The 16142-nt window shown below is 44.8% G+C and overlaps 2 protein-coding genes across 4 annotated transcripts in view; one reads left to right on the plus strand and one right to left on the minus strand.

Annotated features, from left to right (window-relative positions):
* On the minus strand, nucleotides 1-14981 carry oxsm (3-oxoacyl-ACP synthase, mitochondrial). Of its 2 annotated transcripts, none has more exons than XM_042075772.1 (3): nucleotides 14919-14981; nucleotides 11143-12183; nucleotides 1-988 (listed from the first exon to the last, which is right to left on the minus strand). In XM_042075772.1, exons 2-3 carry the CDS (start codon nucleotides 12132-12134, stop codon nucleotides 586-588), a joined length of 1395 nt encoding a protein of 464 aa, XP_041931706.1. In that variant the 5' UTR covers nucleotides 12135-12183; nucleotides 14919-14981; the 3' UTR covers nucleotides 1-585. The 2 variants fall into 2 exon arrangements, with proteins under 2 accessions (XP_041931706.1, XP_041931707.1); XM_042075773.1 differs by lacking the exon at nucleotides 14919-14981 and adding an exon at nucleotides 14151-14265.
* Nucleotides 14470-16142, plus strand: part of ngly1 (N-glycanase 1) — a 20847-nt gene continuing 19174 nt past the window's right edge. The window contains exons 1-4 of one of the 2 annotated variants that reach the window (XM_042075771.1): nucleotides 14470-14625; nucleotides 14939-15053; nucleotides 15552-15641; nucleotides 15684-15884. In XM_042075771.1, coding sequence (XP_041931705.1) covers nucleotides 14528-14625; nucleotides 14939-15053; nucleotides 15552-15641; nucleotides 15684-15884 — 504 coding nt within the window. In that variant the 5' untranslated portion in view covers nucleotides 14470-14527. Of the gene's footprint in view, nucleotides 14626-14938; nucleotides 15054-15551; nucleotides 15885-16142 lie in introns of both variants that reach the window. The other variant, XM_042075770.1, reaches the window with a different exon arrangement.

Consider the following 16142-nt stretch of genomic DNA (forward strand, 5'->3'; position numbering starts at 1 on the left):
CCTCGCCTGGCTGGGTTTCCTCTGCACTGCTGCCCTCTGCTGGCCGTCATTAGGACTAACAGCCCTCTCACAATGGCCCAAAACAGTACAGACTCAATTGTTTTTATTATTATTTATTCAGCAACAGCAAATAAATCATTCTTGTTATTATTCTGAAAATTCCAATACAAACAAGGAAACAAATAAACACAAAACACAAAAACAAATCACCGAGAGGTTATCACACCACTATTCATACAACCTTTCAAATCCCTCACACCAACAGTTCCTGTCCAACAGCGCTATAACAGTAATAAGCACGCTGAGCCTCCTCTGTATGTCCTGACCCTTTAGATGAGGTGACCTCTGACCCCTCAGGCCCCTCATGGTGATGACACACACGGCATCTTGAGCAATCAGCCAATCACATGCTTAATTCCATGAGTTCTGATTAGACGACTGCCCCATAAGTTGCCCACTAACGACTGAAGTCACCCAGATGAACATGTGTTGCCATGTATCTATGGGAAAGAGCCTGAACCAACATGTGAACAGTAACTCTGCCCGGACACAAAGCTCAGGAAGTCGCTCTGCGTGTGGTCACCTTCAGACGCTGGCGAGGCAGAGGGAGGCGTTGGTGCCCCCGAAGCCGAACGAGTTGGTCAGGGCGACCCTGCGGCTCTCGGTGCTCCAGGGCTGTGCGGTGCAGGGCACGTAGTTCAGGTCAAACTCGGGCTCGGTGCGGTCCAGGTTGAGCGTGGGGGGCAGGGTAGCGTGGTGGCACGCCAGCGCAGTGAAGGCGGCCTCCAGAGCCCCCGCCGCGCCCAACAGGTGCCCAGTGGCGCCCTTGGTGGAGGACACAGCCAGCGCTGCCACGTGCTGCCCAAACAGCCTCTTAATGGCTGCATTCTCAGCAGCATCCCCTATTGGTGTGGAGGTGGCGTGGGCGTTAATGTAGGTCACCTCAGAGATGTCCACGCCTGCATCCCGGGCTGCTGCCGACATACACCTGGAGACAACACAGGCATGGTTACCATGGTTACCCTGGAGACAACACAGGCATGGTTACACTGGAGACAACACAGGCATGGTTTCACCTGGAGACAACACAGGCATGGTTATAATGGCTACACTGGAGACAACACAGGCATGGTTACCATGGTTACACTGGAGACAACACGGGCATGATTACCATAGTTACACTGGAGACAACACATGCATGGTTACCATGGCTACACTGGAGACAACACAGGCAGGGTTACCATGGTTACACTGGAGAACACAGGCATGGTTACACCTGGAGACAACACAGGCATGGTTACCATGGTTACACCCGGAGACATATACAGTATCAGGGCTCCAGACTAGCTGTTAGCATTGGTTGCCATGGTGAGACTAACTGTTTTTTATTTAGGTGCACCCACCACAGGATACAAGGATACAAGGATACAAGGAAGTTTATTGTCACATGCATATAGTTACTGGAAGTAAGAAATGCAGTGAAATTATGTCTGGTGTCAGCCTATTTGTGCAAAGGGGGGGGGGGGTAAAAAGTGCAGTAGAAGAGGGGTTTAGTAGATTAAGTGGCAAGGGCTGCATAAGAAAGGTGGTGGAGGATTGGAATTGGGGGGTGGGGGGCACCAACAAGGAGCACCCAAGAGCAACAGGGGCAAGGAAAAACTCCCTTACCAAGGAAGAAACCTTGGGCAGATCCACGGCTCAAGGGGCTAACCCAACTGCCAGGGGTCTTGGTGTGTGTGTTGGGGGGATGACAGGGGAGATGGGATAGTGTGCTGTGTATGTGGGGAGAGGGCAGTGTGCAATATGTGTGTTGGAGAAGCTTCCTCATAAGACAATGTGCTGTGTATTGGGGGGGGGGGGGGACAGTGTGCTGCAAGTATGTTGGGGATGTGTGTTGGAGAAGCTTCCTGATGAAATAATGTGCTGTGTATGTAGGGGGGGGGGGCAATGTACTGCAAGTATGATGAAGGGACTTACTATTGCAAGCAGAGTACTGTATGTATGATGTATGTGAGTGATGAAGATGTGTGTGTGGGCGGGAGGGGAGTGTAGCAGTGACTGTGTGTGTGTGTGTGTGTGTGTGTGTAGTGTGCGTGTGGGTAGGTGGGGGCAGTGTGCTGTAAGTATGTAGAGGATGTGTGTTGGAGAAGATCCTGAAGACAATGTGCTGTGTATGTAGGGAGGGGGGGGGGCAGTGTGCAGCAAGTAGAGGAGGCTTACTGTAGCAAGCAGTGTGCTGTATGTATGTGAGGTGATGACAGTGATGATGTTAATGTGTGTGTTTTTTGTGGGGGTGGGCAGAAAGGCTAGGCAATCAAGGACATGGGTAGATGGAGGAGAAATCAAAAATAATAAATAAAAAGTTCTATGGAGATGTGCAAAAGTTGGAGAAAGTCAGATATGTGTGTGTGTGTGTGTGTGTGTGTGTGTGTGTGTGTTTTGACCTGTGATGAAATAAGAAAATAATAAAAGGTCTATAGCATAGGGTGAGGGATGTAAAAGTGCTAAAAGTCTTGTAGGTGTGTGTGTGTGGGGTGGGGGGGGGGGGGGGGGGGGGGGCATGAGTGCTGAAGAGTGAATGTGTGCAAAGTCAGTATAGTGTGAGTTCAGAGTTCAACCTTTAACGCCACAATTTCAAGGTCATCTTTTTATCGCTCTCCGTGTACATTCCGTATCTGAGCTGTTGTCGGAGCATGGACCAGAAATGACAGTATTGATCTGGGGCCTCCACCACCTTGATGCCATCAGTTATACTGAATACTGTGTGTCACATCAGTCTCTGCTTGACCCTCCACACACGGAAATGATGGCTTGTCATATGTTTCTATTTCATATTTTGTAATTCATAAACTTTATACATCATGTTAATAATTTATAGTATTTTATGATCTACATAATTACTAATAGCTAAACATTTTTAAACTATTACACTTGTCTTGAATGTCAATACAGTGGTGGTGTGCAGGTCTAATTGAGTGCCTGTCAATTTAACAAGAACGTGAAAGTAATTAGCTTTCATTGTCACGGTTTTAGGCTAGAGGAAAATAGTCGTGCGTAGTCCAAGGATATATGGATGCAATTCTTTATGTTTGCTATGTCATTAGATTAAATAAACACACACACACACACACACACACACATTAAACACACACACACAGTCTCACCAGAGAATGTCTAATAAGGGGAGAACCGCCAGGAAACTTCCGGTTTCTCAACTGGTTGCAGTTCCTGTTCTGGTTCCACGTGAGGGCGCTCACGAATAAGTGCAGAATGAATGGAGGTCTATGGAGCTGTAACCCTCAAAATCCACTTTTCTCGGGATATCATTTTTTGAACAGAAATTTGAATGATGCATTTGAAAGAGGGGGCAGAGACAATACACACAGCTGAGAATTATATTTTTTGAGTCACTTATTTGTTCTAAAAAGCCTTTCAAATGCGTCAATGACGTCATTCATTAGCAGAAAGCTAGTGTGTTGTGGGCAACAACGACCTAACCTGTAAGAAATCAAAAGAACGTAAGTACTCGTTCATTCAACGTTTGACCTATAATCCATATTGAGCTTGCAGAAACCACAATCAAATCTTTGATTTTTCAACGACAACCAGGTGAAAGAGACAAATTTAGCCGTCTAGCTCCATAGACCCCTATTGTTTTTGCACTTGATCGTGATCGCCCCTAGCGGAACTGCAACAGATTGCAGGTACAATGGAGTTAATAGGGAGTGATCCGGCTCTCCGTAAACGGGCTCTGGTCTACACACACAAATGAAACACACACACACATACACACACACACACACACACACACACACACACACACATAGTCTCACATACACACACACACACACATAGTCTCGCTTAGTCCAAGGATATATGGATGCAATGCTTTATGTTTGCCATGTCATTAGATTAAATAAATGTTCAAAAAACGTACAAGTCGAAGAAAATCTTTCTGGGATCATAGAACAGATAAGTGTCTTGCAAAGTTAATTTCTAAGATTTTGGTGAGCACTAACTATATATAATAGCCTAAATGATAAGACATGATGCATGAGCTAACGGGATAGTTACCTAGAAGGAACTCTCTCAAGATTAAATATATTTAATGTATTTAATATGTAATATTAAATATATAGTAGTGGGATCATTCATAACAGTGGCCACCCTACAGTATAGATTCTGCTTGACTCTCACCATGCACACAAACACAGGGCTCTCAAGTTTTGAGGACAGGCAAGAGTGACATTCCCCGTCGACAATCCCCCCCCGCCGCCAGGTCAACACACACTGGCATGGGAGTCGAGCGCTCTAACCACTGAGCTAAAAGCCCAGGCTTCCAACTCAGCGGTTAGAAGCGTTCTTAAGGTTAGGGGTGTGAGGATTTACACGTGCAACTAGCATCACCAGCTAGCATACAGCCCCAGGTCAGTTACCAGTTGATCCAATATTAGTTGTGCAGAAATATAGCCCGTCTTATACACACCAATTGAATTTAAATAGAATTTTTTGTAATTATTCCATATTTACTGTAGGCATATCAGAACCTGAAGTAGCCTACAATCCAAATGCAAGCATGAAGCAGAGCAAGCAGAGCATTACCTTTCATTGGAGGCCAAGATTATGCTTATGTGGGGTTCATATGCAGTAAGCATTTGATTGCCAGTATGCATTTTGGATAACCCAAAGTCCTATGGGGAGTTTTCATATTTTACCAAATGCATGAGCATACCTTGGCAAATAATGGTATAATGTGTTCATGTTGTCATTCTATATTGATCTACTTTTGCACACAGCATGACAAGACGTAATGCTAGGACTCAAGTCATATCAAGTCAAGACCTAGAGGACTGAAATGTGGTCAGTTCAAAGATGCTTGTTATCCAGTAGAAAAATAAAAGAATAATCTAGCCTTTGTAACTTTGTGACAGTACATCACACAGTTATTAGGGCCCGAGCACCGAAGGGCGCAAAGCCCTATTGTTTTTGAAAGGATTATTATTATTATTATTATAATTATTATTATTATTATTAGTTCACCTTTTTGCTATTTTTGAGGTGGTTAGCATGGATGAAAAGTCTTGGAATTTGGCACACACATCTGGTATCACAATGGCTACACAGGCATAAAGGCTTGGCCCCGGGCATGGCCCAGGGACTCAGTAGCGCCCCCTTAGGTGATTGATCCAGTGGTTGGCACATACTTTCAGCTAGACACACCAAATTTGGTAGGTGTGTGTGTATCTCCCCAAGATGAACAACTTTCGTATGTACAATGCATTAGCCTCGCCCAACAGGAAGTGAGGTATTTGGGATTTTGTGCGGACTAAAATGTGATGAATTGTGATGCTAGAAGAGGTGCTTCCCATCGGTGAAAACGCATGAAATTTGGCACACACATTACATTACATTACATTTACATTACATTACATTTGGCTGACGCTTTTTAGCCAAAGCGACTAACAACATAGTAAACAGTTTAAGTTTTAGAGCAGTTCTCAACAATTTTAGGACAATTTAAAAACATTAGAGGACAATTTAAAAACATTAGAGTACAGTAAGAATAAGTGCATCAGTGAGTGCTGTTTTTAACAGTTACTTGTCAGTTTGAGACGGCTGGTGAGTGCTAGGATCAGTAAGACTTGTTGTAAGTGTTGCTATGAGAGGAGATGTTCTCTAAAGAGCTGGGTCTCTTTAGATGTTCTCTAAAGAGCTGGCACTTTTGTATTAACATGCCATTAGCCACGCCCACAGGAAGTGAGGTAATTGAGATTTTGTGCGTTGTGGACATGATCAATTTTAACGTACTCCTCCTAGACGGTTGATCCGATTCATGTCAAAGTTGGTATACATGACGCCGAGCTGTTACTGATTATAAATTGTGAAGCTTTTTTTTGATATGTTGTAATTTGCCGAAATGGCGAAATTATTAATTTTAATACCCTTCCACATAAACAATAAATGTGTCATAACTCACCATGCATGGCTTGAAATGTTTTATATTTCACAGGTCATTGAAGACCATGTTAATGATAATATTCACATGCCCATAATGCATGTTTGGCATAGCGCCACCAACTGGCAACAGAAAGAATGACAATTACACTGATGTCACATGATCAATTTTAACATACTGCTCCTAGACTGTTTGTCAGATTCATGTGAAATTTGGCAAACATTATGCCAAGATGTCGCTGATATTAAATTGTGAAGGGATTTTTGATATGTTATATATTTGATATGATTTTAATATCTCACCACATAAAGAGGAAATGAGTCATAAATCACAGTGCATTGAATGAATGGTCTGAAACTTCTCAGGTTAATAGATATCATGATTATGATGATATCCAGACACCCAATGGGCCTGCCTGGCATAGCGCCACCACCTGGCCAAGCAGGAAATGTGCCAGATATGGACAATGCCTTAAGTGATTGATCTGAAACTTTATAAAATATTGGATATCATTATTGTGATGATATTCACATGCATAATTCACAGGCCTAGCATAGCGCCACCACCTGGTCAAGCAGGAAATGTGCCAGAAATGGACAATGTGATTGATCTGAAAGTTTACACAAAATTTGGATATCATTATTGTGATGATATTCACATGTCTAATTTCCATGTCTAACATAGCGCCACCATCTGGCCAACCAAAAAGTGTATCAGAAATGTTCTTTGCTTAAAATGAATGGTCTGAAATTTCTCAGGTTAATATATATTATGATTATGATGACACCCAATGGGCCTGCCTTGCATTGCGCCCCCACCTGACCAAGCGAGTAAATGTGGCAGAAAATAAAATACAAAAACAAATAGCACACGCATCAAATATGTACATTTCACAAATGCACCACGTCGGTGCTTTGTTGGATTCCGACATGTCATGGGTTGCGGCCCGCAGGTGCTCGGGCCCGCCATTGCCGCTTGCGGCTATATTTCTAATTGTTTTCCAACAGTGTCTCAGCTTTCCAAAAGAGAGCAGACGTTTGATTATTGTCTAAAGTATGTAGGAGCAATGCCCTCCTAAGTCAAAATGGGGCAAAAGTATAATTTATAATTGCTCAGATCGGCAAAAGAAATGATTTGACACATGGCACTGACAATTCAATAATGGGCCTTTTCACCACCTCTGAGCATCCACTAACCTGGACCTTTCAGGGGACTTTCCTCTCAGGGTGAATGAGAGGATGCTTAATTGTTTTTTACCCGACATTTTTGAATACAGATGCAATGATTAATGCATCCACGGCCAGGATATAATTATATAATATGACGTGATTTTAAAAGTGACCTATAACAATAGGCTATGCAATACACTTTAATTTGTTTAGTGCTAATAAAATGATTAAGCCTATTTGGAGAGAGAGAGAGATGTTTAGAATGTGACAATATGTCAGTCATCATGTGAACGAAAGGCTACTTGTTCTGAGCAAGTGTTGTCAATGAACAGGCTGTGAAACTGTTGGCTAAGTTACAGACAGTCATGAACAACTGATGCTAATTATCTGGGAAACATTCTCTATAGCAGCAGTCACATTGTCATTGTTTGTGTCAAACAAGTTGTGGATTTGTTGTAACATTAAAAGATGGGGGACTGAGCCTGTGATTCTCTGTGCATAGGAAGATATGGTAAGGTGCTCTAAGGTGCTCTGTGTGAAAGAGTGTCATGGTGGTAGTGCAATGGTGATAGTGCAAATGAGTAAGTCCAACAGTGCAACAATGCAGAAATAAAGTAAAGTAAAGTCTATATTAATCTATGTATTTAACTATTTAAGATAATGTATAAAAGTGTGGCCACAGTTCGGCTGTGGCATGGAGGGGGGGGGGGGTTATGCATATGTGCTAATGTGCTAATATAGCACGCAAACAGTGAGGCATAAAGACAGTGGTACAAGTGGCTAGTGGACAGACAGTACCAAACATGAAGGGGGTGAAGAGGCAGACAGACTATGCAGAGAAGTCTATCTCTCCTCTTCCCATAAGTGAGGCATTGAACAGTTCAATGGCCCTGGGGACAAATGACTTTCTCAGTGCCAGTCAGTTGTGCAAGGCAGTGAGCGAAGTCTCTAGCTTATCAGGCTCTTTTGCTTAACAATAGTGCTGTGGAGTGGGTGACCCTCATTGTCCAAGATGTTGATCAGTTTGTTCAGGGTCCTTTTGTCAGATAGTGAAGTGATGCACTCCAGTTCAGCTCCCACTACAGAGCCAGCTTTCCTTACCAGCCTGTCAATTCACCCCGCATCCTTCTTCCTTGTGCTTCCTCCCCAACATACTACTGCATAGAAGAGGACGCTGGCAACAATAGACTGGTAGAACATCCTGAGGAGCTTACTGCACACATTGAAGGACCGCAGCCTCCTCAGGAAGTACAGCCTGCTCTGCCCTTTCTTGTAGAGTGCGTCAGTGTTGGCTGACCAGTCCAGTTTATTGTCCAGGTGGAGACCCAGATACTTGTAGGTGCTAACCACCTCCACATTGACCCCATCAATGTGGACTGGTAGCAGAGTGGGCTTAGACCTGCGGAAATCCACCACCATCTCCTTGGTCTTTGAAGTGTTAAGTTGAAGATGATTGAGTTTGCACCATTGCACAAAGTCCTCCACCAGGCTCCTGTACTCCTCCTCCTGCTCGTTCCTGATACACCCCACAATTGCAGTATCATCAGAAAACTGTGGCATGACTCGGTGTTGTAGCAGAAGTCAGATGTGTACAGGGTGAACAGGACTGGAGAGAGCACAGTTCCCTGTGGCGCTCCGGTACTGGAGATCACAGTGTCAGAGAGACAGTTCTTCAGTCTGACGAACTGTGGTCGCTCGGTCAGGTAATCTGTAATCCAGGTTACCAGGTGAGCGTCCACACCCATCTGCAAGAGCTTGTCTCCCAATCTGAGGGGCTGGATGGTGTTAAAAGCACTTGAGAAATCAAAGAACATTTTGGGCGCTGCCGCAGCATATTAAATATAGAAATTGTTTTTCTGCGTGAGAAATACAATGTGTGGCGGGAGTGCGTGACAAAAGACTGAAATGAGTGACTGTCACGCTCAATGCGTGACACTTGAGAGCCCTGCAAACACACACTGAAAATGGTGGCTTATGTGATATGTTTCTATTTCGTATCTTTTTAAATTCATATAGAGGAACGTAGATTGATAAGACAGTTTCTTTCTTTCTTATTTTCTTTCTTAACCTTCTTAACTGATATTAACCTGTGTCTTTTACCCCATCTTGTGTCTTTGTGTATCTTGTGCTATTTATGTGTACCTGACTGCGAGACAAGTTTCCCTTTGGGACAATAAAGTTAACTGAACTGAGAGTGTATTTAGTTAATGTATATTATTATAGTGGATGGAATCCACTATCTTGAAATCTCCTGGCTGCTTCTTCTTATTATAACCTTTTCTTTTTACCTTTTCAAGAATTAATGCGACTCTGACCGCTTAACGTACAGACTTGTTGAAATAACCATTGTGAAGGTCTGGAGTGGGGCAAGAGAGTTATTTTTTCAGATTTTTAAAAAAGTTTATACTTTTTGAGAAATAGGGGATTAGAAAAAATGTTAAAAAGCAAATTTTCCCCCCTTAGACTTCAAAGGCTGTGATGTCATAATGGCCTAAAGCCAGCTGCACTTGTTAAGCTCCCAGAGTAGTTCCCGGGCTAATTAGAACACTGGCACAGGTGTCACCTGTGAAATCAACTGTCTCAGCTTCTAATGCATACAATCTGGTGCTCCCTAAAACTACACATCCTGTTTAAGTGTTTCCCGTGTGTCAAAATAAAAGTCACAGCCATATCTCATGCTTTGCGCATTATATCTCCAGAACGGTTTGACGCATGTGCTTCAAATTTGGTACAAGTGTTTGTATGGACTCAAAGATGAAGTGAGTTGATGTTGGAGGTCAAAGGTCAAGTCAATGAACACTCTGAGTGCGATATCTCAAGAATGCCTTACATGCCTGAAATTTGGTATGAGTATTTGTATGGATTCAAAGATGAAGTGAATTGATGTTGGAGGTCAAAGGTCAAATGTCAAGGTGAAAAACACCTTGAGTGTTATATCTCAAGAACGCCTTGACACACAAGGTCTTTTGGTACGAGGGTTTGTATGAACTCAAAGATTAAGTGATTTAATGTTTTTTTTCCAGGAATTTCCCCACCAACTTTAGCAGCGTTCCATCCACTATTGTAATTCCTCTGGCATTACATACTAGTAATTACTAGTAGCTAAACATATTTAGTAATTTGAATGCTTCATATTGATTTTTAAACTACACTTAGGCATATCTTTAATGTGGTGTTTTGGTCTAATTGAGTGCACATTGGTGATGTGTTGGTTGAGTGAATTGAGTGCCTGTCACTTTAAGAAATACGTGAGCGTAATTAGCCTTCAGCCTGACGGTTTTTGGCTAGTGAATAAAAGTTGCGCATAGAGCGTAAGGATAGGTGGATGCAATTCATTATGTCTTATATGTCATTAGATAAAATAAATGCCCAAAAAACTAACAAGTCGAAGACAATCTTTCTGGGATCAAGTGTTTTGCAATGTTCACTAATGATTTTAGTGAGCATTACTGGCAGACGTGACCTGAGCTAGCAGGATAGTTACCGAGGAGCTCTTTCCAGATGTAAAAGTTTGCCATGGTTGCGTAGCCTATTTGCGTAAGTTCAAAGTGGTTCTCTCTCTCTCTCTCTCTCTCTGTGCGTGTGTGTCTGCGTCTGCATGAGGCTATGTTCAATTCAACTCGGTAGTTGATCCGTCCGGTCAATAGCACCGCATTCATGCCACTTCATGATTAGATTAACGTCATCAGACAAGTGTATGCGGGAATTTCTTGCATTATGGTGGCTAAAGTTGCGGGACTTGAACGAATTATGCGCAATACCCGCAATGAAATTTAGACCCTGGTAAGCACCGATTTACAAGCTATTGACTTTGACCTTCTGTGAAATCCCTGTGTAAATCTTATGCGTGCGTACACAAGAACAACAAATGATTCAACCTGTGAAATCCCTGTGTAAATCTTATGTGTGCGTACACAAGAACAACAAATGACTCAACCTGCTGAATGCGGAGTGCATCAGTTGTGAGTAACTGTGGTCATTGTGTAACTACGGGTGCTCTCGGTTGCCGTGCGTTACCTCAGTGCTCCGTCTCCGTCGGCCGTGGGCGCGGTGATGTGGCTGGCGTCGCCGGAGAGGCCGTATCCCAGCACCTCGGCGTAGATGCGCGCTCCCCGGGCCACGGCCCTCTCGTGCTCCTCCAGCACCATGACGGCGGCGCCCTCCCCCATCACAAAGCCCTCGCGCTCCGGATGGAAGGGCCGCGATGCCAGCCGCGGGGTCTCGTTCCAGCTGGTACTGAGGGCACGTGCCCGGGCAAACCCAGCCAGCGCCAGTGGCCCCACACACGCCTCCGCTCCCCCGGCGACCATCGCCGTGGCGTCTCCGTGGGCGATAAAGCGCGAGGCATCACCGATGGCGTGTGCACCGGTCGTGCAGGCAGTGGACACGGCATGGTTGGGTCCCCTCAGCTTGTGCTTGATGCTGATGTGCCCGGCGGCCATGTTGACCAGGATGCGCGGCACGAAGAAGGGACTGACCCTGTTGTAGCCGCGCGACTGGAAGGTGGCGGCGGTGCGCGCAATCTCCTCCAGAGACACCATACCCATCCCCACGGCAACCCCCGTACTCAGCTGCTCCTCGAGGCTGATGGGATACCACCCACAATCCTCCAGGGCCAGCTGCGCCGCTGCGATGGCCATGACCGTCGCCGGGGACATGCTGTTGATGTCGCTGCGGCTGGCGTAGCGCTCCTCCTGAAACGCCCCCTCGCCATCTCCTCTTGGCACACGGGCAGCCACTCTGCAGGGCACCGTCTTGTACTCCTCTGCATCTAGGGCGATGATGCCACTCTCGCCACTTATCAGGCGCTGCCAAGGCAGAGCGGTGCCCATGCCCAGGGGAGAGACCAGACCAATGCCAGTGATGACCACCCTCCTGTGTGGCCGCATGCGGCCGGGAGACCCGTAGTGTCTGAGGCCTGCGCTTGCTCTCCAGCTGCACCTGGTGACCAAGGGCAGCCTGCCATGCAGAGGCTTCAGCAGAACCTTCTGCCAACACCTGACAGACATCTTCTCACTTCGTCTCTGTTTGGATCACTTCACATTCATAGTTGATCACCTACAGACACACAGTTGTTATATTTTAGTGGTTTTCTGTATGTATTCTTTTGGTTATTTGTTTAATACAGAAACTGCGGGGACAGGACGTTTATTGTAGCAGACAGAATGTTGTCACCTTACAATAGCAAATGGTGTACCTAACTAATTGTTCCCCCACAAGAAACATCTTAATTGAATAAGGCTATATCACTACCCGCTTACCCCCCTCCAATTTGACCCCAGACATGAATGTATATTCTGGTATTATAATTAGCCAGGAGTTTCCTAGTTCTTTGCTTCAGTTCATTACCTAGGCTTCACTTTGCAACACTGTGCTGTGCTGTGCGTACAATAGAGCTACCAGAACTCTGTTGTTACATCCAGAATAAAGAACTATTCTTCCGCAAGCCAGCCTCAAGTTTTTACCTGCTCTTAACTACACTGGAATCTACTTGGTCAACGGTGTCTCTATTTGGAATTAAGGAGACAATTTTAATAGCATTCTTCACAGTTGAAATGTGACGTGCAGGCAGGATAGATAACAGGTGCGATAATTCAAAATCCCCATGTTATTTTCCCATAGGAAAAATCACAAGATATCGGATCTCAAAGATAGCAGCTTTTTTGTAGGCGAACTTCAGAGGTCTAAGGCAGCAGTAGGGGTTAGATCTTTCAGAGACCAACAGACGAGTCCAGGAAGTGATGTCAAGAGTAGAGATGTGCCGTGTAGAGAATAACTTTTAAAGTTAGTTAAGAGCCCTGCGACGGCTAGTTAAAGCTGCAGTTGGCAAGATTTTTTTGATCATATTCACTGAAACCGACACTATGCTCCGACATAAATCAGCCGGTTTTAGAAAAAAAAACCACACTTCCTATACCTAGAGCCTGTTATTTGTTTTGCAAAAATCCAAAAATGGGGGAGGGGCATGAGAGTTTTAAACATTCAACATTTTGTCCCCTAAATCTGTCAGACTTGGCAACTGCCGCTTTAAGTTGATAATGTTTCCATGTAGGCTATCATTGTTATTGTGGGTTAGTCTTATTGGCTAAGCCTACACAGTACTGTATGTTCTGTTGACTGACAGGTGATGCTCCATCCCATTGTCTTGTAGATGTAACCTGCGTTGTGTTGAACCTGCGCGATTCAGCCCTGCACACGCCCGGACTCAAACCCGCGAACAGCAGGGCAGCACCTCGGATCGGGAGGCGAGCGCGCTAACAATTGAGCCAATTAAATAGCCCAGGTTACTGGCTCGCATGCCAGCAGCACTCTTGAGGCGTCGGGGAATGAGGTTTACCAACGTTCCACAAGCACAGCTAAGCTAGCTGACATCCGTTACATAGACACGGGGTAGTGTATTTGTAAAAACAATGAATTATATCAAAATCATTTCTTTGTCACTGCATATGAATTATTGCTTAGACATGCATATAAGTATAGTAAGTATAAGTATATATACTTTTTTGATCCCGTGAGGGGAAATTTGGTCTCTGCATTTATCCCAATCCGTGAATTAGTGAAACACACTAAGCACACAGTGAGGTGAAGCACATACTAATCCCGGCGCAGTGAGCTGCCTGCAACAACAGCGGCGCTCGGGGAGCAGTGAGGGGTTAGGTGCCTTGCTCAAGGGCACTTAAGCCATGCCTACTGGTCGGGGTTCGAACCGGCAACCCTCCGGTTATGTCCGAAGCGCTAACCAGTAGGCCAAGGCTGCCCCCAAAATATACTATATATACTACATGCATTTGGAAATAATTTCTGAAAGCCTGAAGCTGAACTTGAAGCAGCAGGCGAAAGCCAGGGGCCCCACTGTGAGAATCACTATGTTATGTTACCCTTTACCCTGGATCTCGCCAAGGCGAATTAACTTGCTCTACAGTCCATTTAGCCAAAGCGATGGCATTTCATATTCAACACATTTTGTCACCAAACACACAGAATCAGTTAACGAAAAAAACTGTCTAACTGTCTGAAAAACATACCTGAGGATATAAATAGCAGCATCTACACTTCAAAATACGTGTAGTTGGTAGTTCAACAGATTATTTGACAACATGAAACACTTTGCAAGGACCATGTGACACAGCACGACCGCTTAGAAACCCATAAATCTGCCACCTGTAAAATACTATTAATTTTCATTAAATAATTATAATTCTTGAAAAAATATATATTAAGATATTTATTGTTAAGTGTTTTAACTCATTTTAATTAAAGTCTATAGATGATAAAGTTACGGTACTTCAAAATATATGATGCAGCCTGTTTCAGGCACGACACGGACAACTACTAGGTTCAACGTACAAACGGCAGTCAGGCAGCCTAGCCGGAGCGCTTCTTGTGGCGACGACCGAGGATTATGGCAGGCGCAGGAGTTAGTGCACTCTGCGAAAACCCCAACGAAGTCTTTCTAGATGTTTCGAAGATATTGCTTACGTACGCAGACAACATCCTTAGGTAACTTAGATTGTGCCACATACATTTCTGCTACACGGTGGATCGCTGAGTAGAGGGCGGTTAGCTAGCATGCAAACCATCCAGCTAGCTGACATTAGTTACCTCTGGTGTACTAGCAATTTAATGCAGTGTCATCTTTCTACGAATTCAGCAGACTTCACCAGCTGTTTTGCAAAGGATATTAACTGATTTGTAGGGACGTCGGAAATGTTGCTTCAAAATCTTAAATGTCTCTGATGGTGTTTGGTGATGTTAATGCACATTTGACTGTTTTGAAAGATTAGGCTACATACTATTGAAAACTCTTTTGTAGGAACCCAGATGAAGATAAATACAAATCAATCCGAATCGGCAATCCAACATTCTCCACCAGACTTCTTCCTGTTCGTGGAGCCGTGGAATGTCTCTTTGAGATGGGTTTCGAAGAGGTAGGCAGTGGCGAGTTGCATGTCCTCATTCTCAACCATGTCCTTAGCAGAGTCCGCTCTCTGTGAAATGTTTGCTCAAGTAATGTTGACACATGTGTAAAACACGTGTAGTAGCTTGGTGGGTGTACCACCTGGTGTTATGGTGGGTGTACCACCTGGTGTTATGGACATACGTATCAGGAGGCTAACTGTTCCAAATGTAAAATGACAGTGTAATTAAAGAGGGTTTGAGTCCTCATTTAAGCATAAACTCAATACTGTTTGGTGCTTTTAAAGAGGGTTTGAGTCCTCTTTAAGCATGTAATTTATTAACTCAAGACTGTTTGGTCATTTGTTTTGTTCACACAAAAGCTGGGAGCACAGCTACCTCTTGTTTTCTGCCATTTCTCTGTCTCTTGGTATGTGTCTGGATGAAGCATCGACCACTAGCTCAGACCACTAGCTCATTCCTTGCATGTCCATCTCTCTCTCTCTCTCTCTCTCTCTCCTTCTCTCTAGGCGGAGACCCACCTGATCTTCCCTGAGACGGCGTCTGTGCAGCAGTTACGGAGTGTGAGGGAGATCATCGCCGCTGAGCGGAGCCAGAGGATGGGGGCAGTAGTGGCACCAGCAGGAAGAGCCGCAGGGCAGATGGGGGCAGTAGTGGCACCAGCAGGAAGAGCCGCAGGGCAGATGGGGGCAGTAGTGGCACCAGCAGGAAGAGCCGCAGGGCAGATGTTCGTCAGGGCTCCCGCCGCCCCTGCTGCCCCTGCCGCCCCTGCCTTGTCCCAGCCTCCACCTCCTGTAGCTGCCGCCTCCTCGGTGCAGAGCTCCTCCCAGCAGCCTCCCGCTGTGAGTGTGTGTGTGTGTGTGTGTGTGTGAGAGTGGGTGGGTGTGTGTATGTGTGTGAGTGTGTGTGTGTGAGCGAGAGAGAGAGAGAGAGAGAGAGAGATTAACTCTCTCTGTTGTGACTCAGCAGGGCAGACTTCAATAGTTTGTTTTGAGTTGGAAGTGATTCACTTCCTGTTCAGAAAGGTGTGATTAAGTGGTGTTGGTAATAACCAGTCTCTTTCTAGCATCAGTGGTGTTGGTAATAACCAGTCTCTTTCT

The sequence above is a fragment of the Alosa sapidissima genome, chromosome 21, assembly GCF_018492685.1.
Source record: "Alosa sapidissima isolate fAloSap1 chromosome 21, fAloSap1.pri, whole genome shotgun sequence".
Taxonomy (NCBI): Eukaryota; Metazoa; Chordata; class Actinopteri; order Clupeiformes; family Clupeidae; genus Alosa; species Alosa sapidissima.